Below are 25,461 nucleotides of genomic sequence, written 5' to 3'. Positions count from 1 at the left end.
GTGCTGTGAATATTTCTTTATTACTGTTGGCAGTGGTGTGATTTGTCTCATGGCTCTTATTTTTCCTCCTTGCTGTGTGAGGTTTAAACTCTTAGAGTAATCTGAACTGTGCCTTCTGACACAGCAGTCACTTTTTCCTAAAGTCTTCTTGCTTTACTGAGAACTGAGAAAAAGTAGCACAAAGGGAACACTGATAAAATTTTCCTAATTCTATTGTAGTACCAAATGGCAATCTTTCAACTAGGAGGAAAGTACAGATAGTAATCCCATTATTACCAAGTAAGCTACGTTTTAAAAGAGCACAGTATTCCACACTTCCTCAAATAAATCCCACGACTCTTACTCTGCCCTTGAAATGTGGCAGTGTTGAATTATAAGTAACTGTCTGTATTTAAAATATGACTTGGGGTTGTGGGCATATTTCCAGGCAATGCTAATGGCCCTGGATGCCACTGGAAATTCTTTTGTTACTGTCTCTTGCTTCAGAGCCATCTTGTCAATGTGTCCCGGAGTATCTGGAGCCACACACAGAACATCAGGATTTTTACTACATCAGGCTGCTACCACAGTCTAAGGATAGAGTAAAATTCAGATGACTCAGAGGACTTGATCACCTTCATCTGGTTTTCCTGCATTATGTTGTCAGCATTCTTCCTGTAGCTTAAGTTGATATTTCTATTCAGTAGCTTATTGGCATGGCACAAATTGCAGATCATCACACAAAGTAAAAGTGGCATGATGCCAGCATGGAGTTCTCTAGAATTCCCCCAGCTTGAGGGCAGTGCTGGTGCTACCTCAAAGTCACTGATTTATGCCTTAGTTAGCCTGTGAATGGTGCTGTCATGTTGTTTACCTCATTTAACTAATTTCACAGGTAGCCACACTGTTCCTCAGCAGCAAATATTTAGACGTACTTGCAGGTGCCACATGCCTCATAAAGATCTGCATAGTAGAGCTGTGCATCTAAAGCAGCATGACATAGAATAAAGAAGTCTTTTGAGACAAGCAAGATCACTTGTTGTTAACAACAGAATCATAAAATTAGTGGCTGTTGAAAGTAGCCAATACCTTGTTTACATTTGAATAGATCTTTTGATGCAGTGTCGAAGATAATCTTCTTTGAAAACTTAATTCATGCTGGCTTGGATGGGGACCTTGTGGATTTGGAATAGAAAAGACCACAAGCAAAGCTAATCATAAGTACTAATAAGGAACTGATGTAGCAACCAGCCTTATTTATTATCTTCATTAATGATCCAGAAGAGGCAAATAGCTGGATAAGAATTCCTTTGGCATTTAAACTGAAGTAAGTGCCAGACATTATGCCCAGGCAGAGGGAGAGTATGAAAACAGCTCAAGAGATTAAAAAATTAGCTAAAACAAGATTTATTTTTATTTTTTAATGTAAGCACATGTATCTGTGAAGAAATATTTGTAGTATTTATCCTGTATGCTAGGAAGAAACTGGGATTCAAGTAAGCTGGACATGACAGGGCTGGAGTACATCAGAGTTCAATGCTTACTTTAATGTAAATTCTTACATTCCTTTGCATTTATTCTCCATGGGAATGAACAGCTAAGATCAATGAAGAGCCATAACCAGTTCTCATTATCCCATTATGGCATCCACAAGGTCAATACCATTTTGGACTCCCTTCACAGCTGTACCATCCAGCAGAGATATTATGTATTCCCTCTCTGTGATTCCTCAGACCTTTCCATTGCCTAAAACTCACCTGGGATGCCAAGACATCAAAAGTTTTGCAGTCAAAACTTTCCTGGGCTGGTGAATAAGGTTGTATACACTCAAATGTCCAAAGCACCTGATTTATGCCCTGTAAATCTTTCTGGGCATCTTTTGATAGATGCCAGTCCTGGGAGTGCTGTGTTGAGGGTCACATAAGCCATGCCAAAATTCATAAGCCAACAGCTACATCGCTCACCATCTGTGGAGCTCTGGTACAGATTTATAGGGCTGTATTTTCTCCATGGTGTTTATGCAACTCCTTCCAGTCTTCCCACAGGTAGTGGCAGTTTGCACTCCATCTCACCTGCCATAACTCATCTCTACATCCTCCAGAGGAGGCTGTAAAGCTGCAGCTGGGGAGCACATCCCACCTAGCTCATCCCTCCCAGTTTGCTGGAATTGCTCTTCTCACAGAGCCCCAAGGGTCTGACCTGCTGCAGAGTAAAAGCAAATTTGGCATCTCCTCTTTTCCCAGTAGCAAGGGCAGAATGTGTTCACCTCTTGTCACCTTTACAGGTTTTAAGACCAAATGGGCTCTGAGCAAATTACAGTACAAGTAGGGGTCTTCCTTTTTATGTGCAATAACCTTGAGATTTCATCACAGGCTTGGCAATTCAAATTCACCTCCCTTCTTTTTCTGACACAGTGCAGTGATTTAAGCTGATGCCTCTAAGCAGAGTGTGCTGATGGCTGGAGCATCTCACTGCACCTCTGATTGAAATTACTCCCATTTAATACTCGAACATTCTTCAGAGCACGGCCTGGAGGGAAGTGCCCTAAACTCTTGTCACCTGAAGTGACAGCATGGGAAGAAACTGTTGCAGCACAGCAGAGGCACAGTAACTGCACAACAGGTTTAAATAACAGTTTTCAAACTGTTTCACACACAGCACAGCATGGACAGTTGGATGCTTCCACTTGATTGCAGTGAGGAGCACTATAGTGTATAAACAAATCTTTCTCCTTCAGGATTTGTTTCCAGTGCTCCATCTGGTTTAATGTCTTGTACCAGTGCTGGATGACTCAGTTACACAAATGTCTATGGAAAGTGATTCTGAAATGTGTTGTCTGTAACATGCCTAACCTGCTTTTATTAAGCTCTTAAACACAAGGATTTCTTTTTCTTCCAGAACTGATGGGCTGAAGTTCTGGGAGTTGATTCTATGGCTTGGCCTTGCAACATCTGGCAGTGTTGTGACCCATCCCTGAAGGCAAGAGTAACCCAGGTTCTTGTTAATAGATCCCTTGGGGAAAATTAGAATGAAGCAACACTGAATGATTGGTGTTTGTAAATATATTTACATAGGGCTTATTTTGGAACAGTTTGGTTGCAAAGGACAGCAGCTATGTGCCCAAAAGATAATAATTTTGGTTATTATTATCTATAGTAATATAGCAATATAAAAGCATAAAAATAACACTTAAGTAAATGTGTGAGAGAAAAGAAAAAAGCATAAGAATAGAAAGATATCCCACCAGTGGATCCTGCAATGAGATTTGATTGTTGCAATTTTGATGTCCATTGGTCAAAGGGATGGTCACAGTCTTGATGCATCAGGGGTGGGGGAAGCCCCCAAAACACCAAGTTTTAAACACCAAAGGTTAAAATAGGCTTAGGCTTGGTGAGAATGCCCAGGTACCTTCCCTGGTGGGAGAGCTTTCAGTCCTTTGGTGGAAAGCCTCAGAAATGAGCCTGGGGGTCTTTGCTGGGTTATGCTCCCTTCTTGCCTCCCACATCAACCTAGTTGAGCCCGTTACTCCCCATCAGAAGGGATGAACACCCTCAGGACTTTTCCCTGGGGTAGCAGAGGGAGTTTTACAACTGAAGGAGGACAACTGGCATGACCAAAAGCCTTGCAGGATCTGCCTCTTACCTGGCTCAGAGCTTGGCTTATAGTCCTTGGTGGGTGCTCACACCCTCAGTCTTATGGAGACCAGAGGCTTCACCACCACATACCCACCCAAAAACTCACTCCCTGCCCCTCAGGGGGTGCAAACCCGGCCCCAGCAAAGCACAAATGGGAAATTTTTTCATTCATTAACCATTAACATTCCAGTCTTTCACAGTCAGGAATAAATGTTCTTACATTGTAATATTGGATGAGCTGGAAGGTGATAAATTATTTATTTACGCAGCATGGGCTCTGAAGAATTCAAATTTAATTCAGTTGGAGCAGTGGAGCACTTTGGGCAGCTAAACCAAAGATTTTTCTAAAAATTCTTAATTATAGGAAAGCTCAGTTGGTTTGTTAGAATTGCAGGGTGTGAGTGGACTCAGATAAATTTTGCAGAAATAATTTCCCTGGCTTACTTGAGTCTTGGGGGAGCAGAGAGATATTTTGCAGCTTTTCATAAGCTATCATTTTGTTTGTACATTGCAAGATAAAATAATTTTTTGTGTTCTTTAACACATTACCTCCTTTAACACATTATCTCCTGTCCAGAAAACAGATGTTAGCTTCACGTAGAAGAATTTCTTAATTACCTCTAAAGTACTTGTTTCTGCTTGACTTCTTGTTCTGTTTGTTTTGCTTGTTTCGATAATGGGAGAACAGACCCAGGGAATTATCCGAGTAAAGAACAAAACAATCACTGCTAAAGTAGCTGTTAAATAATCATTTCAGTCTCACTCTCATGCATCCTGGCACTTTCTGTTTGGTTTCTGCACTGCTGCAGAACCCTGAGCAGAGATAGCAGACCTGTTCACAGCACTGGGCAAATTGTCACACACAGATTAAGTCCTTCTCCTCCTGAGTGTCAGATTTTGAGGAGGTCAGGGGCTCCTCTGAGGTGCTGAGCTGTACCTGTGTCATACAGCCACTGTTGGGCCAGTCCATGCATCTCCAGGTAGCATGTCATGGTGGAAGCCCAAGCTTTTATTAGTTCCAAATGTGGAAAAAAACCCCATTGCATTGAAGGCATTGTAGTTGGGAGCCTCTGATGCTGGCAGTGACTGCATTCTCTTTCTGAACCTTAATTTGGAACGAAGGAATGAGCAGTAATTTCTGCAAGTTTTAACAGTAACAAGCTGTACAGTCTTTTATGGATAGTTTTCTAAATGCTACTTTCTGCAGCCTCTCCTCCTCCTCCATCAATTTTTTTTGGTTCTAACACTCCTGCCACGAGGCTTTGAGGAGATGAATCTGTTTTCTTATTTAGTTTGGTAAGGCTGTGAATGACGCACGTTCACTTGCACAGAAGGAGGAGGTCTAAAGGCTCACAAAACAAGCCTGCAGGCACTGGAAGTAGACTGGGAATTCTGGCAGGAGGAAGATGAAAGGACTGGATGGTGGTGACAGATAAGGAATGCAGTATTTTTAACATAAAGAGGGAAAAATATAAGGCTGCCTAATAATGTATAGAATGAAGTGCCTGTTTCTTGAGTTTTAGCTGTCCCTGATTTTCAAATGTCCCTGGCATGTTTTGAGTTCCGGCCGTGTAAACAGTGCTCAACAAAACACCAAGGGAGCCAAAAAAAGAAGAAAGAAATAAGTTATGACACCCAGCAACCACTTCATATGTAAAACTAAATGGATGTACCACTGCTTACATTGTAATATTTGATTAGTTGAAAAGTGGTAAAATGTTTTTGACAGGTGTAGGTAGTCCAGGCCAAATCCTGTAGTCCTGACAGAAAAAAAAAGATTCCCCATGGAAAACTGTAAATGTCTGACAGTCTCAGCTGCATCTATGAACCATGACCTAGGGTATTAGTTTGAAAGGCAAGTAAATTCCTGTTAAACTGACTATTAAGCAAGATGAAAGATAATTTCATCCAATACAATTTGCTGGTGTATATATAAACTGCAGTCCTTTATTTTAGTTTTTCAAACTTATTAATTTTATTTTAAATCTTCAAACAATGTAGCAAAGAAGATCTACAGCACAAGTGCAGAGCTCTGCCTTCACAGGAAATACAGACCATTATTTGGAATTCCGGCTTCAGGGGAGTGGTGCCTCATATCTCAACTGAAACTTTTAGTCTCTTTAATTAAGATGCAGAAGACGTTGTGTTGCCTGGCTCATCACAGGAGACAGTCTTCTTGAGAATATTTTTTGACAGTTCTTTGAGAGTCTGAGGAAGAACTACTGCTTATAAATGCAGGGGTTTTTTTCAATAGGCATAAAGTATGCACAGCCTTGGAAAAAAGTGATTAAAAAACCCCAAGTATTTTTTATTGTCTCTAAGTCATGCACTCCACATTAGTTTAGAGCAATGAATCACAATGCATGTGCTACTCAGTTCCCTCCAAACTGACTGGAATGAGAGTAGGATCAATGTTTGAAGAGTTGGATGTTTGCTCAGCTTCTGCAAGTGAGGTCAGCGTTTTACTCCATCAAGTGATTAATGTTCCTGAAGTCTCACTCTTTAAGGGGTAACTTGGACAGAATTATCAGTCCCAACAAACCATGAGCCAGCCCTATGGTGTTACTAGCAAGACAAAGAAACCCCAACAAACTTGTAAAATTTCCAGCATTTCTTACATGATACTTGCCAGGAGTAGCAGTCTCCTCAGTTAAGAGCCATTCAGGTCAATGAGGACTTTGATATTAAAAGCCATAAGAATGATCTAATAGTTGAAGTGACTTTGACAAATTGAAAAACTAAAGTGCTGCATGAGGCTGAAAAGGCTCTTTCCATTACTGTGAGTGATTAAGATACGGTGTTACTTAAGATGAATTGAATGATGAGCATCCTTAGAAATATTCTCAAGGAACCAGCAATCAGTCTTTCTCTGACCTCATCCTGTACTTTTAATTTGCTGTATTACATAGTTGCCTTCTCTGTTACATAGTTGCTTTTAAGTATAATATCTTATTTTTATTTTTTTTGAGATCTCACATCTCTTATCAATGAAGTAAAAGAATGAAGAAAGAGAAGTGTCAAGTTCTTTCTGGAGACCTTCAAGTCATCTTCAAATATGGCTCATCAACTTTGGTCTCTAGATACAGTTGTCATTTTCATTTGTAGAACTCTAGACCTAAGCCAAAGGTCAGTTTCCCTTTGACTAATGTTAGCCTTTAATGACTGACTGGAAATTGAGTTCTGCCCATCTCATGCTAACCTGCAGATGTGTACAAACACTAATAAATTCCTTTTTCCAAGAAGCAACCTGCCTAAGTTCCTGGTAGCAAATGGTGGTGCCTGAATGAACTGGACTTGGATCATTTTTAAATTCAGACTAAAGCCATGGGTTAATGCAGTGTTAGGGGAAGGTCTCTCATTCCTGGTTACAAAGATTTTGTCTCTTGCAAGGGCTGTTTCATGAATCCTGTTTCCTACTGCTCTGGAGCTGGAAGAATGGATAGTACTCCTTATGCCTCTGCATTCATGAACCAGCCCAAGCACCAGGACAGCTTTGCTACCACAAGAAATGTCTGTGGGACAGCTGAAGGTGTGGAATCACTTCCAGAGAACCAGCAGAGACCCGCTGTTCAGGGGCAGGAAGCTGATCCAATATACACAGGCAGAGCAGATGTTCCTTGCCTTGGTAGTGTTATAAATGGGATGGGATCCTGGGGCAGCACAGCTACAGCACACTGGGCTGCCTGTTCCCCCAACAAGAGTGCAAGGGGCCCAGCTTGGGAAGTGTTTGTCATCATAATGCAGCACTGTCAGGGACACCTATCTGGAGTGCAGAAGGATAAATCTCCCATCAGGAACTGACTACTCTGTGCTGTGTTTTTGGCATGAGCTAATTACAGAGCTCATGCACCGATTTGCTTTCTGACTGAGACTAAACAGAGTCAAAGGATTTCCCACTGATGAAGTTTATACATGAATAATCTTCTTCCTACCTGTGAGGGGAGAATGGGAAGGAAAGCATTTTGCAGGAGTAATCTTCTGTTTATTTGCAGCTCTCATGAACTGCTCCTGTGTCTGGTGAAGGAGTGGTTGATACACAGGAGCTCCAAACAAGGGTCTAGATTGCAGAAAATTGTGATCTCTGATACATCCATTTTTGCCAGTTCCCAGGGTCCATGTCCCCATAATTGCTCAGCCATGTGTTATATGGCTAGTCAATAACAATGAAAAAGGAAAAAAAAAAGAATTTTACATGCCTGTTGAAAAATATTGGGGTAGAATTCTGCAGTGTAAGAAAAAGCCTCTCCAAGCAGTGCTGGGTTTGTTTCTCACTTAATTTGCAAATCTTTTTAATGTTTTTAAACACGCTTTTCAATTCATGCTCTTGAATTTGGGTGCAATTCTAGGGAGAGATGCTTGAAATTAAATTGTTGGCTCTCTGTGCTCTGTGGTAACTCTAACCCTCGACTAGGCAGCAGAGAACATGCAGCTGGGGTGCAGACAGCTGCAGTTCAAAAGCCTCAGCACAGGAGTGCATCCCAGGATACCTCACTTGTCCTGTGATCAGACTTGTCCTCCTGAGAAATGCCCTGCTGGACTTGCTGCTGACCAGAACCTCAGCTCTCAGTGTTGCCTCCTCAATCATGGTGATTACCTGAACTGCTCTGATCTGGGATCTCTGATCCTCCCTGCTTCATTTCTCCTGCAGCAGAGAGCAGGGGGGTGGCATTTCCCTACTTTCTTCAAGTCATGATAATGATGGAAACCTGTTTTTTCCTTCCCAAGACCTGGGAGAGCCACTGTCTTACAGCCAGATAGGTGTATCCAGCCAGGTGGTGCAGCTGAGTAAGAGGTGTTGGGAGCCTGAGTGTAACTAGGAGAAACTCATGTTTCCCTCTCTCTCCATTGGCCCAGAATAGAGGGAGCTTGAAAAAAGGTACAGCAGCAACAAGGTGAGAACACCTAGGGAGAAATGTTTTAAGAAAAAAATACCATGCAGCAGGAACTGTGTGATTCCTTGCATAATCAGAGAATCCCAGAAACAGTTAGGTGGGAAAAGGCCTCTGGGATCTCCGACTGAACACCACCATGTCAGCTAGACCATGGCACTGTAGTGTGTGATCCAGTTTTTCCTTAAACACCTCCAGGGACAGTGACTCCCTGGGCAGTCCATTGCAATGCCTAATCATCCTTTCTGTGAAGGAATTCTTCCTAATGTCCAAGCTAAACCTCCCCTGGCACAGCTTCAGACACTGTCCTCTTGTCCTGTCACTGGTTACCTGGGAGAAGAGGCCAATGCCCAGCTGGGTACACCCTCCTGCCAGGGAGCTGAATGCATTCCAGGGATGGGGGATGCTGTGATTATTGCCACTGACTTTGGTACACAGCCTGCAAAAAGGGTGTAAAATGCTGCTGGATATTGGGCCAACTGGGCACTCCTCCAATTCCCACCTGGTGTTCTTACATCAGGACAAATCAAAATGCCTATCAGGGACAATCACAAGAAGACAATGTTGTCACCCACCACAAAAGGGCCAATTGTTTTTTTCTTTGGAACTCAATTTTTAAGTGGAGATATAAGGGATTGAGATGCTCATTGCATTTGACCAAGTGTGTCAGCAGCACCAGCTGCTCTGAGCCAGCCACCTGCCTACAGTTGTGCTCCATCCTTTTCTGCAACACTTCATGTTCCCCTTCTGAAGGACAGGTTTAACAGCAGAATTTGATGGGTTTAGTGCTCCACAGGCAGGACTGTGTGTAAGTTTTGTGTCAGGCAGGACCTGTGGAAGTTTTGTCCTCTGTTAATGTAACAAAACTTCTGCATTGTGTCATTTACCAGTAATCAGATTCATCAGGAATAAAGGCAGCCTTCAGTTTCTGATTGGAGACATGATTAGTGACCCACAAAAGAGGACAGAACTGGCTTTGCTGTTTCCATGGTGCTGAGGCAATCAGCAAGCCTCAAAACCCCCCAAATTTACCTGTTAAAAACAAGCAATGCCAATGGGATCTATAGAGAGGTCTGACTTACTCAAGATTGCAGTCAAGTATCATTTTCCAGTGAACTGGCAGAGTCACATTAGTAGTTGTTCTGAGTGTGACCACACTGTCACATGCTTGTGTTAGTATGAGAAATTCAGGGAAGTACACTCTCAAGACAATACACGGTGTTACTACAGCATCAAACAGACTGCATTAGGAACAGTACTTCTGGAACTAATATAATTTATTGACCAAAGTTTTCAGGAGATTTAAAACCATGTATTTTTTACCTTTTAAAGCAGGATGTACTTGACAATGCTCCCATGGGAAGCAGACTCATGAGCTTCTATGCCTGTGTACTTGGAGCTGGGTTTCCCACTGTGCCACAGGAGAGGTACATCAATCAAACTGGAATAACACTAAGGGGAGGCAGAGCCTGGTATTGTACCTGCTTCTCTTCCATGGCTTCAGGTGTTCTCATCATCTGAAAGGCAAAAACCTGGCTGTGACATTGCATGGAAAGGTTCCTGAACAATGCCAGTCCCTGCCTTTGGCAGGAAAAGACCAAGCTGAAGGAATGACCTTAAATACCATGTGCTGCAGTAAATATCATGGAATTACCAAGCTGACTACAGTGTCTCCTGTACTGCTAAACATAAATATGTCTTTTTTTGTAGCATTTTGGGTTATTATAACTAATTCACAAGCTCCCTCTGCTGGCCTACCAGCATAGGTGGGCAATGGCAAAACTCATGTTAGATTTTTTGCAGACTGACACATTTTCTTTAGCTTATTTTGACACTTGTTCAGCATCACAAGAATTGCACGATGAAATTCATGTAAATGGCTTTTTAGAAGTGTATCAGAGAGAGATTTGATGTGTTAGATGCATAATTAAATGGTTTTTATGTACACAGAATGTTTTTTCCATAATAATGTAACTGTAGCTGTTACCTCCTGAAAATGCTCATGCATCTATCAAAAGATAATGATACTTGGCTTCAGTAATGCCTCCTGTCACAGGAAAGAGCTCTAAGGAAATAAATACAGACCTGTTAAAAGAATTAAAAGCTTACAGTCATCAAATGCACTCCATACAGTATGCAGTTTGATGTAGCAGTGGTTTTCAAAATGAGCCAAGAGGGTTGTACAAGCATTCAGAGGAATGAAAAAGTGCTGAGAACGTTACTCTAATCAGAAGAGCTCATCCTGCTGCTTTCTGCCTAATCCTCAAGGTCAAGATTTCTGTCTGCAATTTTCAAAATACATATGTGGGTCTTAGCACTGTCACAACCAATAATTGCAAAATCTCTTTTAGTAGATTAAAAGGAGTTGTGAAATTATTGACTTCCAACTAAACAATCTGAGGGTGAGAGATTGCCAACAAAAACCAGAACGATGCTGTGTGATTGCTGTTGACATAGCACTTCCTGGCTGGCTTTTAAGAGGAATTTACTGAATTAAGGACCTGCCTTAAATAATTCACAAAATTGTGGAGTGCCTTTATGGGAAAAGGCATATTGTCTGCAGTGGCACCAGAGAAAAATGGAGAGACTTTATGAACAATCACAGTGGCTTTTTTACTGCAAGTCAGGCTCCTAGACACAGACAGTGGTACAAGTAGAAGGTGTTATAGTGCTGCCTGTGTGTTGTGATTAAAGTAACAGTTCCCATATACTGGAATGTAGCTGTCACCAGCCTGAGTGGAGAAGTTACTTGGCAGCACTTAGCATCACTGGACAATGATGTAGAATAGAAAATAAAATAAAATAAAAGAACTCCAGCAACCAATTGATACAAAAAGTGCAGGGAGAATGTGGAATGCATGTATTCCAAACTGCAATCTAGTGAGGAGACTAAAGTGCTCATTTCTAACATCAGCTGAGACAAAATCACCTCTTTTGACTAAAGTGGGCAGGCCACCTCTACTTCAGCTGGAAAAGGAACATGTATGATGTTTGTGTTTGATAAATAGCTGAAGGCTTGAGAGGGGCTTTTTACATGGGCATGCAGTGACAGGACAAGGGGGAATGGCTAGTTTGGTCTAAAGTTTGGTCTAAATATTAGGGAGAAATTCCTTGCTGTGAGGGTGGTGAGACACTGGAACAGGTTGTTGTGGGGAAGCTGTTCAAAGCCAGGTTGGATGGGGCTTTGAGCAGCCTGGTCTAGGAGAAGGTGTCCCTGCCTATCGTGGGGGACTTGGAACTAAATGGTTTTTAAGGTGCCTTCCACCCAAAGCATTCTGTAACTCTGTGGTAGAACAGGTTGTGATGTCTTCAAGAATACAAAAAGGAATCAGGTGAAAATTTAAAGCACTAGCAATATATCTTTCTGTGTCATTAGTCTTCCATTCAAGTACTGACATGATAAAGAGTAATTTTACCTATGCTCATATGCTCAAAATGTGTATCTTATCTCAAGCATGAAATTTTTTTCTAGGTAATATATTCTCGTATTGGCTTCATTCTGCATCAAAGCATCTGATGGCTCCAGAGGGTGTGATATCATTATACCATTTATCCTTTCAAAGCCTTGAGGATGATCAGTCTGTTTCTTTTCTGTCCCTAATTAAACATTACTTCAGTAATTCCCAGGGGAAAGGAGGCATTGCAACTACTCTGAAATGAAAATGAAGTGTGTAGGACCACAGTTGGGTTGTCTGCGGTTATGGTTAATGTATTTTATGATTGTTGTTTTGATCATAAGATTTAGCTGTTTTATTAAAGATACTGTCTGTGAGGGACCATACCACAGATTTTTTTTTTTTTTTTTTTTTTTTTTTTTTTTTTGTAAAGTGACAGAAATCTAAGGAGGTTTTAACACAAAATTGTTAGGAGTAAAATGTGTCAAACAAATGGAGATCTTAAATGTGATTGCTGATTTTTCAGCTTTTGGCAGGCCACTAATAGTGATGGTGAGTGAGTTTCTGTTCCAGTCAACCACTTCATAGAATAAGGAACAAATGCAAATCCTTCATATTTAGGTGTTTTGGGAAACAGGCAACAACCCTACAATGACTGTGGATTGAGTAACTTGGTAAGAATTCTTTATAGTCAACATAAAGATTTATTTGTTTAGCTGTTTGTTAGGACACATCTACCTGGTGTAAGCCCTCAGATCAGTCAGAGAGGCCAGAAATAAGGTTGTTTTCAAGATACGCAGGTCATTTGCTTTCCCATTTTCTTTGGTCATGAGGAAGTAGGTCAGGTGGGTTGATCTCTACTGTTCATTCATGCTTTTAAATACCATTTTTCATCTGTCTTTGCATGTGGGCTGCTTTTGCATGCTGAAAAAGAGGTGACATTCGTTAGCATATTTCATTATGGCAGCCAGAAGTGTGTACTATGTATAGACTTACATATTTATAGTGCTCAAGTGTTTTGACTTTTTACACTTTATATTAAAAACCAGTGACCAGTGCATTCTTATCTAGCTGATACTTCTTTATGCACCACTGTGGAAGGCTGGATTTGAGTGGAAGTTTATATCCATTTAAAATACACAATCAGCATTCTAAAATAGTCATTAAAAAATTAAAAATTAATATTTTAAACAGTCATTTAAAAATTATATTTGCTGAACATAAAAATAAACCTAGCAAAACATTGTTTGTGCTAATATTAAGTGAAGGAATCATTACATATAGAAAATGAACCGGTTAAGATTTTTCTAACCCACATGCCTTTCCCTTTCCAAATTACAATTAGTAGAACTTACCCTTCATATTTATTTTTAAAGGATGACCTTATTAATGCTTTTACAAGGTATGGAATTAGGAGAAGTAGGTCCCAAATTTCAAGACAGTAAAATGAGAGCTCTGAAGAGAATTCAGCGTTTCTCACCATGTCTTTGCTGTCATATATTTATGATTCAAATAATCTCTTTAAATTCTGTGAAGCTAAAACAATTAATTTAAAAATGACTGAAAATGAGTGAAGTCTCCAGATGTTAATGGCTTATTTAATTCTACTGCAGTAACATTAAAGAACACTAATCAAGATGAGAACTAGGTTGTTCTCCAGGTTGTACAAATACCAGAGTCATTTGGAGCAGCTGTAAAAAAACCCCCTTGTTATCATGGAGCAAGGTGAGACACACAAACAAGATCTTTCAGCCATTAGTTTTCATTTCATTAGTCAAGTTTTAAGTGACATTAATTATCTGTAGCATCTTTTACAGTCCAAATGAGAAAATATACTTTATAACAGATGTTGTCTCCATATTAAAGCTATCAGTATTTTTTAAACTTGAAGAAGTAATTGTAAGTCCTATGACAATAAAATTATAGCAAACCCAAATATGTTTAGAAACATTTCAAAGACATTATTCTGATATTCCAGTTAATTTTAGCATTCCTGTTTATCTTGTCAAGACTATTTCTACCGCCTTTTCCTTTTTTTTTTTTTTCTGTATAATTTTTTCCCTTTTTGCTTTCTCAGTTCTCCTTGCACAAGTTGAAATACATTTCTTCAAAGTACTGCTGATGTATGGGATTTCCCCTAAAGCTAAACCAGTACTTTGGTTGAATTATTTAATTAGCCTGGGTGTTGGTCAGTAATGTCCAGGTGTGGCTGACACAGGACCTTGCTGGTGACTGCAGTGAATTGCATTTAATTAGAGTTGTAGTTAAAACCTGTAAAACTGATTTCTCACTGAATGCTTTAAATCATTAACATGGAAAAGTTCATGTCTGTGAAATATGTGATTTGTCAGTGTTATTTCTGACACCTCTAAGAGTAAGGCTTTAGTCATTTTTAGGGACTGCATTAACCTGTTTGTGATATTAAGTCCCACAAGCATAGCTAGCCTATCTTCACAGAAGACTGTCTTGCACTTAATTTTTCTTAGCATTTTCCTGTATTAAGAAAGGCCGATTCTTTTACTGAGAGGTTTCTGAACCCTCATACATAATAGTGATTTTCAGCAATTTAGGAACAATTTAGTAACTCTTCCTTGCTTCCTTTTTAAAAATCTTGTCTGTAGAAAAATCTGTCTAGGTCAGTATGTTCCAATAAAGCCTGTAACATTTACTTCTTTAATCTTTTCCTTTGTCTTCTCCTAATGCCTTTTGCCTCAGTCTGGAGGCTGCTGTTCTGCAGTTTGCCTGCTGCTTGTTGTCAGCTTCCATCAGACTGAAGGATCTCTGGGAAGGAAAGACTCTTAGAGGGCCTCTTTTCACCTCATCTCTGCAGCTAAAGATTTGACATTCACTTCCTGAGACAGGATGAAACTCTGGTTTTGAGAAACATTATGTAAATCAACTGTGTTATGTAAGGAACTACTAATAATGATGTACATTACAGCATATTTATAAGATTAAAGGCAGTACTGCATCCTGTGCACTGGCAAAAAAGCAGAGCCCTGAAGAATGTCTTTAAAAATGAAATAATTATAATAGACTTGATGTTTGTTTGATGTTTCTGTTTAGGTGCTGACTGCAGCACAAATTAAATCAATTTGCCTGGCCATACTAGAATCAGGAAAACAGTATTCAGTGAAGAAGAGGAAACCAGTCCCACTGATGTATTCCTACTATGGAACAGAGTACCTTGGTGAGTAAAACACACCAACACCCCTGAGAGTGTGCTGTGTGGAGATGCTGAGCTAGTAGGCTCAGGCACTTCAGAAATAAAAAACAATAAAATCTACAGTGTGGGATTTCTCCTGAACCCATTGGGACCATCCAGAACTCCTAAAACTGTGAAGTGGGACTGAGGAGCTGGAGGGAAGGGCTGCTGCTGCTGCCGAGCACTGGGGAATGCAAAGGTGCCCGTGCTGCAGCAGGGGAGCAGCTTCTTTCCCTCTTCTTTCTGCCCTGGTAAATAAATCAGCCTTGCCAGCAGAGGCAAGGTGAGGGATGTGGTGTGGAGCAGGACACTGTCAGGGATGTTCCCTGGGAGCTGCTCTTTCTGTGCCAGGACTGGCAGAGTGGTTTTGGCTGTAGCAGTGACTCAGGTATGCGGTCAGCTGTTCCCCTCACGGGCAGCTTGGCTGGAGCTCACCTGGAGCAGTGGTGAAAGCACTGAGTAGGGCCCTCGTGGGGTTCTCAAGGCACAATATCACTGCACAAAGTGTGAGTTTGGTTCACAGTTCCCTGTTCACGCTTCTCAGTTCACAGGTCTAGCAGGGGAACAGAGAGAGCAGTCACTGAGTAGTGTGTTCCACAGACCCTGGTGGGTACAGACAGTTCTTGCACTGAAATTTAGGTGTTATCTCACTGATACTGTCAGTCAGTAACTGGGAAATACCCATTTATGGCCCAGTTTCAATTTGCATCAGCAAATGCAAATATATGGCCAAGATTCAACAGTGTGTCAAGAAGAGTAACACCTTGAAGCAGTATTGAGTTCATACAGTGAATTTCAGTCATATCAGAGTGAGAGCAGAAGGAATTCATACATATTTTTGCAAATCTAGAGGAACTAGAAATGACAGAAATAGTAAAATACGGTGTCATGCACCTAGAAATCTTTTATTCCAAGCACTCTTCTAGTATGCACGAAGAAGATGAAGGAACCATGCTCTTGACAAGGAAATCTGTCCCAAGGGAAAGTTGCAATGAGGTGCAGACAGCACCTAAACCCACCCTCTAATTGAATTGTTCCTGTTCTTTCCAGGTGCAGCTCATGGGCTTTCCTCAATCCTGCAGATGTTGCTCTCCTATTACGAGTACCTGCAGCCAGCAGATCAGGAGCTCGTGTGGCAGAGTGTGGATTTCCTGATGGACCAGGAGCAGAACAGCAACTGGCCCCCAGAGCTGGGGGAGACAATCGAGAGGGAGAACGAGCTGGTGCACTGGTGCCATGGAGCTCCAGGTTCTCTTCCCATTGATCCTATGCATAGCCAGATGCTGATCACATTGCTTTTCCACCTTAGGTGATTCCATCTAGAGGATAATCTCAGGTTAAATTCCACCAAAGTGAAAAAAAACCCCAAAGGACACAAAGAAGTTACACTTAGAGATGTGGGAATTCATTAATTGCTATTGTTCTTCCCCAGAAAAAACTGTATCCCATCACTGTTCTTGGGTAATAACACAGTTGTAGCTTACAAGAACACTTCAGCTACTCCAGTGTTTGTTAAATTCAGACCAAAAGTCAGCTAAACATTTCCTTAGGCACTTGAGTTGGTTATGTGTCATGTGCATTCTCATAAGGTTGCCATGAACAGAGCTGTGCAGTGCTCTGGTGAAGATTATGATTAATTTATTTAAATCCCTTCTAAAAATAAGCTGAATAGCTTTTTTTTTTAGCAGAAGTTACTATGCATAACTGTGCATAACTAGAATAAAGCAGTGTAGCCTCACTGGGGAAAAAAAAGTGAGTTTCTGTTTCTCATTTAGTAAAAGTTTGTTGCCAGAGTAAGAAATTATTTTACCCATCCTTGTGTTTCTGTCAGTGTAAGCAGGTGAGATGAATGGGGATTTGGAGCCAATAGAAGACAGTGCTAAGAGTTCACTGTTTAAAGGCAAAAATGTGACTGCTCTTTTAAAATAATGGAAGTCTGGGAATGTTACAGTAGACCCTGAAATTCAATAATGACTTGAAAAGATTGAAAGTGGTGTTGTCACAGGGGGTGGATCAGTACATTTTACTGTGTATTTTTAGCATAGCTAAACTCTCTGCTCCACATGGAGCATTTAGAGGCTACACTGACATGTGTAGAGCACCAAACTGCAGTTTTTTAGTGTATTAATCTTTATTTTTCTATGTGTTCTGTGAAACCCTCAGTGTGCTTATTACAAAAGACAGTCTCACTGCTGTTTTCCTAGGCATTGCCTATCTGTTTGCCAAAGCTTACCTGGTTTCCAAGAAGCCTCAATATCTGGACACTTGTATCCGCTGTGGAGAGCTCACCTGGCAGAAAGGCCTGCTGAAGAAGGGCCCTGGAATATGCCACGGGGTGGCTGGTAGTGCTTATGTGTTCCTGCTGCTGTACAGGCTCACTGGGAACTCCAAATACATATACAGGGCACAAAGGTGAGCATTCCTGTCTTCTGGATTGAGGGTAAAACCAGAAAGTTTCAGGCACATTTTATAAAGCAGAGTCTGTGATCACCACCTTCGGATGTAACCCGAGTAAGGTCAATTCTAGCCATGAGTTTTGGGGTGGGCACTCCATGGGAGCTCTGCAGTCTCATTCCAGGCTGCCTGGGCTCTCCCCTCCCTGCCCGAGAGCCTGTATTCCCTCAGAGGGAACTGGGCTGCATGTGGAGGAATCATGTGCATCCAGGTCTCATCCTCTTGTGATGGCAGAACTCAGACTAGCTGTTTACGCAAGCCCAGGAGTAGAGTACAACATGACTTGTTAGATTTTTTCAGAGCATTTAACATTATTCCATATTAGTAGAAGTGGAAAGTAAGTATAGGATGTGGTGTGCAGTTATTTTATATTTTTTTAACTTATCTTTCTCACCTTCAGTTTAGCTAGTGGTGTTAATTCTATTTTGTCTGGGTGCAAGCCCATGCAGTCCAGTGAAAATTCTGTCACAGTGCTGCAATTGTTTTTAACTATGTATCTCCAGTTTACTGTACAATGTTTAAAAACAGTATTCCATGTTTGTTATTGTTTTCCTTACAGCACAGAATAACGAGGGGAAGTGGAATAGTAATTAAGATGACTGATTTTCAGCCCTTTGCTTATTTTTTTACTTTGTAGCTATTTCAACATACAGAATTTGTTGCATTGATGTGAAACATTGCTTGCATCCTACAAGTTATCAAAAAGTATTTGTTTAATGATACATCTTACAGAAATCAGAAAATGTTTATAGCTCTTAAACAAGCATAACGCACACACAGATTGCAAAGGTTTGTCTCGTTTGGATCTAATGAACCTCAGTTTCTTGTGGAAATTGGATAGTGTAAAATTTTCAGAAATGGTTAAATATTGAACATTCTATTTTATTTTTTTTTTAATTACTGAATGTTGTTAAAATGATGCTTCCAAACAACAAATAGACAGAGAGGGACATAAAGTAATAACAAACTCTCTTTTTTCTCTCTTAGGTTTGCAGAGTTCTTATTTACAGAAGAATTTAAGTCTGGTTCCCGGGCACTAGAAAGTGTATATAGTCTGTATGAAGGTTTTTCAGGAACTGTGTGTTTCCTGACTGACTTGCTGCAACCCAACCAAGCTGAGTTTCCTCTCTTCAGTGTCTTTGTCTAAAGACTGATGTTCTCCAGGGCCACATCCCGGAGGCAGTGGGAGAGGGCACCTGCAGTTCCACTTACTTGTCAAGACAGGCTATTTACAAAATGAGATGGGTACCACTAATGCTAGCCTTAATGTAGCTGGGAGTCAGATCAAAAACAACACACACTGGGGCTTGGGGGTGGGAAAGTGTGTGGTCAAAATAAATGGGTCAGTGGGGAAAAAAAAAATGGGGGAGCTGACTGAATTTGATGTCGTAGATATTTGTCTAATTATTCAAGTGAGAGAGAAAGGGGCATTATCAAACTTCATTTGGTGAAAGGCAATCTAGAATTGCAAGGACATGCAATGAATAAACAGTGATGCAGAAGTTTTAAAAGTTTTAAAGTTTAGAAGTTTTAAAAAGAGTCCTGCAAAAACCATTTGTGGAGCAATGCAGTAATTGGGGAGGGTGTTGTAGACATGTCACTGCACTGCACAAAGGCAAAATCTGGGATTTTTTTACCTAAACCACATCTGCTGGTTTTAGTAACATGAATTAGGAAAATCTGTATCTCTGAGTTCTTTGGTCCTCATATAATTGCAGTTCTGTAGAAGCTGTGTGTTCAGGCTGCAGTTTCACAGTTCATTTCAGCAAGTTGGGTCTCGTGTGTAAATGAGCACTGAACTGGACCCTTCCTTTTAGAGCTCAGTCAGTGGCAAGGAGCTGGTCTCCTTTCTGATCTACTGTAACTGTGTCTTGTCAGTATTTTCCCAGTCACTTGGAAGATGGGTGGAGCCATGGAGAAGACTTGGATTGAAAAATTCTGTAGCAAAGATACAGCAGGCAGATGCTTTCTTCTACAGCATTGCTAGATAAGTATTGTTCAGTGATACAAAAGCTTCCTTCAAAAATTAATTACTTTTATCAGCATTTCTGAACAGTACCCTAAATTTTTCAGAATAGAAAGCCTATTTTCTTGATGAATTCTTCACTACAAACCCTGCAAAGTGAATACAATCCTGGGATGGCAAACTGATCCTCATAAAAAAACTGATAATAAAACTCAAAATTGCTTTTTTTCCTAGTTAGCAAAATAATGTATATGCCCAAATGATTTTTAGCTAGAAGATCATTTAGATAGAAATAAATGGGTTGCTCAATACTAGTTGCACTAGCACATATAGTTGCAATTATATGCTGTTTTCTGTGTAATACAGCCATGATGACATGGTACTTGAAAGCTAAAGAAAATACTAACATAGATTTGTACTAAAAAATAGAAAAGGAATATCTGTATTTAAAACCTATTTAATATTTATTTATTTTTATTTATATGGGAATAATATCTGTAAAGACAAATTGGGAAAACCAATATGTCAAAAACTGAGGTTAGAAAGAAAAAGCTGCTGTACATGCACTGCCAAACAATGCAGTCCCTCTTCCTGCATTCTCAGCTGGAGGAGATTACAAATTCTTTATTTTTAATGCCTAATGGATTAAAGTTCCCATTTCATTTCAGTGGGCTTTGATCAGGCTATAAGTTGGAGCTGGGTCTTGCAATCCTTCCACATTTTAATATAATAATCCCTTCCTGCTCTTGCCACTATTATTTTAATGAGATGGCTTGCATTATTATGAGCTGCAGATAAGGATTTCCGTTACTCTGTCTTGCACTGTACAGCTCTAATTAATTACTTAATCACAGAAATAACATATTTATTAAAACACATAAGTTAAAAGGTTAAATGGTCTTTTAAGAAAGCCTCTAATGTCACTTATTTGGTTACTCTGAGCAGTGAGATGTGTGCACATAGGGATGAATTCCATAGGGAGGGTGTACACCAGGCTGAATCAAAAAGTCGATGGATATGGATGGGAGTGTGTTCTGCCCACCCCTGTGGAAATGCTTCTGTTAGATCAGAGAAAAGCCAGTTGTCAGTAGTGAAGATCCCAAATCAATTAGGATTTTTGATCTAGTTGGTTGCTGTAACACATTTGGCTCCTATATTTTGTAACTGGAACCTTCTTAAAGAAAAGTTTAAGGAAGGTAAAACTTGGCCTATCCACTTCTTTTAAATGTGATTCTTCACAAATGCCAGGAAATAAACATTGAGCTCAGTGTCAGTTTTCTGGTGGGTTTTCCTGTCCTGTCTCTCTTTCTAGAATTTCTTTCAATTCACATTCAGAGGATTCTCTCATCTTCCCTGTGTTGTGATCAACAGCACACACAGAACAAATCTCCCCTCCCCACAACCATTCTTTGCATATGAAGCCACATGTTTTGGAGAGAGAAAGAAAACTGGTATTTGAGTAAGAATTAGTCCATTCAACAATGAGAAAACTCATGAAACCACCCAGTTTTTGAAATCTAGGTCAAAACATCTCTGCAGGTTATGTGAGTTCAGCACTGACTCCAGCAAGGGCAGCACACAAACATCCAGTCTCATGGGATACATCTGGTAAAAATCTTGGAACATATTTGTTCATCTCTTTCATCAGACATGGCAGTTTGAGCTCACGCTCAGAGATTTGTGGCTTTTCTTACCTGACCTGTCTGGGTTAAGGTGGCCTCTAGATGTGCTGCAGTCACAGATTCTGAACACAGTGCAAATACACCCCAGGGCTCTGTGGAAAATGCCACTCATTAAATGAGCAGGGTTTTTTCATCTTTCCCCTCTTCATTGTCTTACTGATCTCTTCTCTGTACTATGTATGCTGTTACAAACGTGCTGTTGGAATCCTTATTTGTTGCTTTTAAGATATTGACGGAAGAGCAACCTGAGTAGAGCTGTCAGCACTTTTCAGTGTAATAAACAGTAAGGTCCTCTGTGTACCCTTCTTCCTGCTTTGAGAAATCAATCTTGCAACCTTTGCTAGACATTCTCCATGGGATGTGCTGTCTCCTCCTCCTCCCGAACTGGGCCCTTATTGACTGAAAAATGTATTCCTAAACAGATTCTGCCCTGGTGCTGTGGCAAAAGATTGTGTTGTGGGAAACTCAAGAAGCCTCTTTCAGGGTGTAAAACACAGTAACTACGTCATGTTTGCACATTAGTTTATTGGTTGTGTTTAGTTCCTAAAGTGTAGGCAATAGGAATTTAAGTGATAAAATAGTATTTCTGATTATGCTGTTAAAGCAAAGAGGATGCATTATGTGGGTATTGGTGCTTATTTGTGATGTACCTGTGTTTGTGTGGTGCTATTTGTGAGTAAAGCTGTAGATTACACTTCAGTTTAAGGAGCTATATACTGTTCATGACTTTTAGCTTGCCATCCATAGATTACTGTCAGGGAATAATTTTGAGGGAAACTAGATCTGTAGTGTCCAGATTTGTTGATTTCAGGATTCATAGAACCCGATGCAATAAGTTTTATCAAAAGTACAGTTCTAGCAAATATATCTTTATTTTTACTTGCTACTCACAACTTCTCATCATGATAAGATGTTCATTTCATGCCGCTGCTTCCAACATATGCTTTGTTTGCATCATTGTTGCCTTCAGTTTCCCTGCCTTTGTTTCCCAACCTATGAATAACTTGAGGAGGCTGAAGAAGCAGCCCATGTCTTTTGTTCTTGAAAATAAGATTGATTGATTTTGCTTTAGCAGGGTGTTCTACTAACTTGCATTACATTATTTTATTCTCCCAGATGGTCTCTTCTCACTGGCTGTGCCATTTCCCACCTGCTAAGGAAAAATCATTATCCTGTATAACAACTGTCACTGGTGTTTTACTTCATCAAATAAAACAGAGACTTTCTAGGGAGCATGGTCACTTCTCCAGTGTTTCAGTTCTGTTAGGACAATCAAAACCAAGTGAAATGGCTAAGCATCCCAAAATACATTTTTAAATAGTTCTAAGAAATATACATAAGGGAATGCAAGTAAAGGGATCACCTTAATTGCTACTCTGTCAAATTACATAATGCCACTTTGATGTTCTAATAGTGATTATATATGGACATGGAAGGAATATGACAAGAATACTGATCGGTTTTTATAATTCTGTGGAAAAAAATCGAACCGTAGGTATCTGCTGTATCCAAAAACGTAGAGGGGCAATATGTGCAAATGGAAACTTTGATAAGCAGTCAAGTTTTTGTACTCACACAGTTTTCTGCATATACAGTTACAGCATCTGCCAACATATTGCATGTTTTATGCCAACAGTGACCTATTTTAGTGTATGCATGCATTTTGGGAATATATCCTTGTTCTTTGGATCTCTGAGGTCTGCCAAGTAAATCTCAGGTGCAGTAATCTTCTACATGCCTTGAATATTCACTGGCATGAGTGCATATTCTAATCTGTAGGGAGATTAGTATATCAGGACTAAAATTGCCCTATAGATTTTCAAAGAGTAATCTTGCTCTGAAGAACTAACAACTGCTGGCTGGCAGCACAGCCTGGACTGCTCTGAGAAGACATTTCAGTTCATATAAATATGTCTTAGACTAAGTAGTAGCAGCAGAAAGCTAAATTGAAAACAAGTAAGAGAATGACCAAAAATCCCACTATAAAGGGAACAACATACTTCAAAGCCATAAGCCAAAAATGCTCAGGGCCCATAAAACAATACAGCAATTTAGGGATGTGAACAGGCATTTTCCAAGGGAATAGCACAGTTTCATGGCACAGGTAGTGGTACAGCAAGCACTGTGCAGGCTTCAGCTGCCTTGAACAGCACTCCATTGCCATTATAGCAGTCATCAAATGTTTAAAAGCATTTGCCTGTGAAGGAGGTGCCTGTAGCTGAACCTAGTGCCTACTTCTGTCTTTTAATGAAACAGAAGTGATGTGCACTATCCATGATGAGGCAGTTTAAAAAAATATATTCAAGAAGCCAAAAGCACCAAGTTTTCAAACTGCCTTTGAGTTATTAAACTTGACTAATTTGTACTGCCACTGTTGGTCCTACAGCCCATATATTTGAAATTCTACATCCTGCTCTCAGAAAAAATTAATTTATAAATAGCAGTCTGCTTGAAAATACATAAGGCCATATTTCTTTTAAATGCTTAGAATGGAGTCCCTTGACTTTGTTCATTGCATGACTCAAAGAGAAGATGGAGGCATTTAGGTCAAGAACAGCAAAACCAACTAGAATGGCAGAAAGTTAATTAAAACCTCATTTTGCCCAGTAGTATAATGATATTTGAATACAGGAGATTTTATAGGGTACTGATATTCAGCAACAGCATTGTATGACTATGTAGAAGTCCTTAAGTCAATTATATCCTATAGGGAATAGAAAACAGATTTTTGTCCAACATATATTTTTACTTCATTTGGAAGAGAAAGGCTGTCTGACCAGAAATTTAACTCTACTTCTGTTTTCATTACCACGACCACACAAGAGAAAAGGATTTCCTTTAACAGTGGTCTGGTTTTGCCACTGAATTGGCCTCCTGCACTCATTTTAAGGGCCTGATTAGGCCACCTGCTGATGTCAGTGGTGAACCTCCACTTGATTCCAGGCATGTAAGGTAGCTCCTTCCACATGTGTGACACAGGGGTAAAACTATATCATTCCAGACCCCACGGCTACAAACTTTCCTGTACACGAGTCCCATGGAATTAATAAGGCTTGTTTGCATAGTATGAAGAAAGCACAGGTGTTTGCATATGCAGGGCCCTATTTGATAGCAATTTATACACATTTTATCTTGATATCTCTGCAATATACGTGAATACCAATACAAATAAAAAGTACAGGGAACTAAAATGGCATTATTTCATGTCTAGTTTGTGTTGGTGCCACTTGATTATTCAGTATATTCCAGTGTGTGACATTCATTCCTTGAGTACATGCCACACCCTAGATTGGTTTCTCAGTGTTACAGCCATTCACAGCCATGATGTGGTAACAGGCCTGTAGAATCAAGGTTGAGTTGATTCTTTAGAGATGCACCTTATTGTTTGAAAGCAGGACCCCTGCTTTTCTAATATTTTAAACACTGTGATCTTTAAGAATGTGTTTATTGTATTAGTTTTGTATTGTAGATTATGATAGAAACTAGATTTTATAGCTTTTTAAAAGCAGTGATACTAAGCTTCATAGTGGCAGAACAAACTGTGTATATCCATATTATGAATATTAAAGCTGTGATTATATTTTGCCTTAAATAAAAGTCCAACCTTGAACAGTATGATTTTGCATTGGATTGCTTATTTCTGTACTTATCTTTCATAGTGACAAGTCTTCCTTCCAGAATAGTCATAACTCAGTGCTCTGAAAGCACCTCAGTGGTTATCAAAAGTAAAATAAATCACCCAGGCTGCACAAAGTGCTTAGATAAAACGCCTCATGGTAGTTTCCCCATGACACAAGACAGGGTGCTTTTGGCCTGTAGATCAAAGTTTCCCACTCCAGGTATTTATTGTCAATATGCTTAAATTTCAGTTTTCATGGCCTCTTCCCTTTCCAGAAACACCCCTCCATTCCCAGAGAAGGACACAAGCATTAAATCACCTAGGCCTGCCCACAGCAAAGGTTTCCATCTTTGTCATCGTGAGCTGAGCTCAACTTGAGCTGAGCAATGGGACTCCAGATTTGCCAGTGCAATAGTGAAAAAAATGGCCAAGTGTTCATTGGCTATTTTTGTGCACCTCTGGTGACACCCTAAATTGCATTAAAGAACAGTAGTGGATAAGCAGAAGTAGCCAGTAGTGTTATCCCATTAATAATATCTCAGACTCCTTATCTTGCCTTCCTCTTGTGCTCCTGTAGGTCCCAGGTCTGTAGCTAACCCCCACATGCAGATCAGCAATTACCTGGGAACAGGCAAGG

The 25,461-nt window shown here is 40.1% G+C and overlaps 1 protein-coding gene across 1 annotated transcript in view; it reads left to right on the top strand.

Annotated features, from left to right (window-relative positions):
• The window catches only part of LANCL3 (LanC like family member 3), a gene marked incomplete at its 5' end in the record, with an annotated part of 30,595 nt that extends 11,745 nt beyond the window's left edge, over nt 1-18,850 (top strand). The window contains 4 exons of the mRNA XM_083883945.1: nt 14,965-15,088; nt 16,154-16,351; nt 17,308-17,515; nt 18,545-18,850. Of these exons, the coding sequence (XP_083740071.1) occupies nt 14,965-15,088; nt 16,154-16,351; nt 17,308-17,515; nt 18,545-18,704 (690 nt within the window). The 3' untranslated portion in view covers nt 18,705-18,850. The remainder of the gene's footprint in view (nt 1-14,964; nt 15,089-16,153; nt 16,352-17,307; nt 17,516-18,544) is intronic.
• Between the last annotated feature and the right edge of the window lie 6,611 nt (nt 18,851-25,461).

The sequence above is a fragment of the Zosterops lateralis genome (assembly GCF_965231275.1).
Source record: "Zosterops lateralis genome assembly, chromosome: 2".
Lineage (NCBI taxonomy): Eukaryota > Metazoa > Chordata > Aves > Passeriformes > Zosteropidae > Zosterops > Zosterops lateralis.
This window is presented reverse-complemented; position numbering and strand designations above follow the sequence as displayed.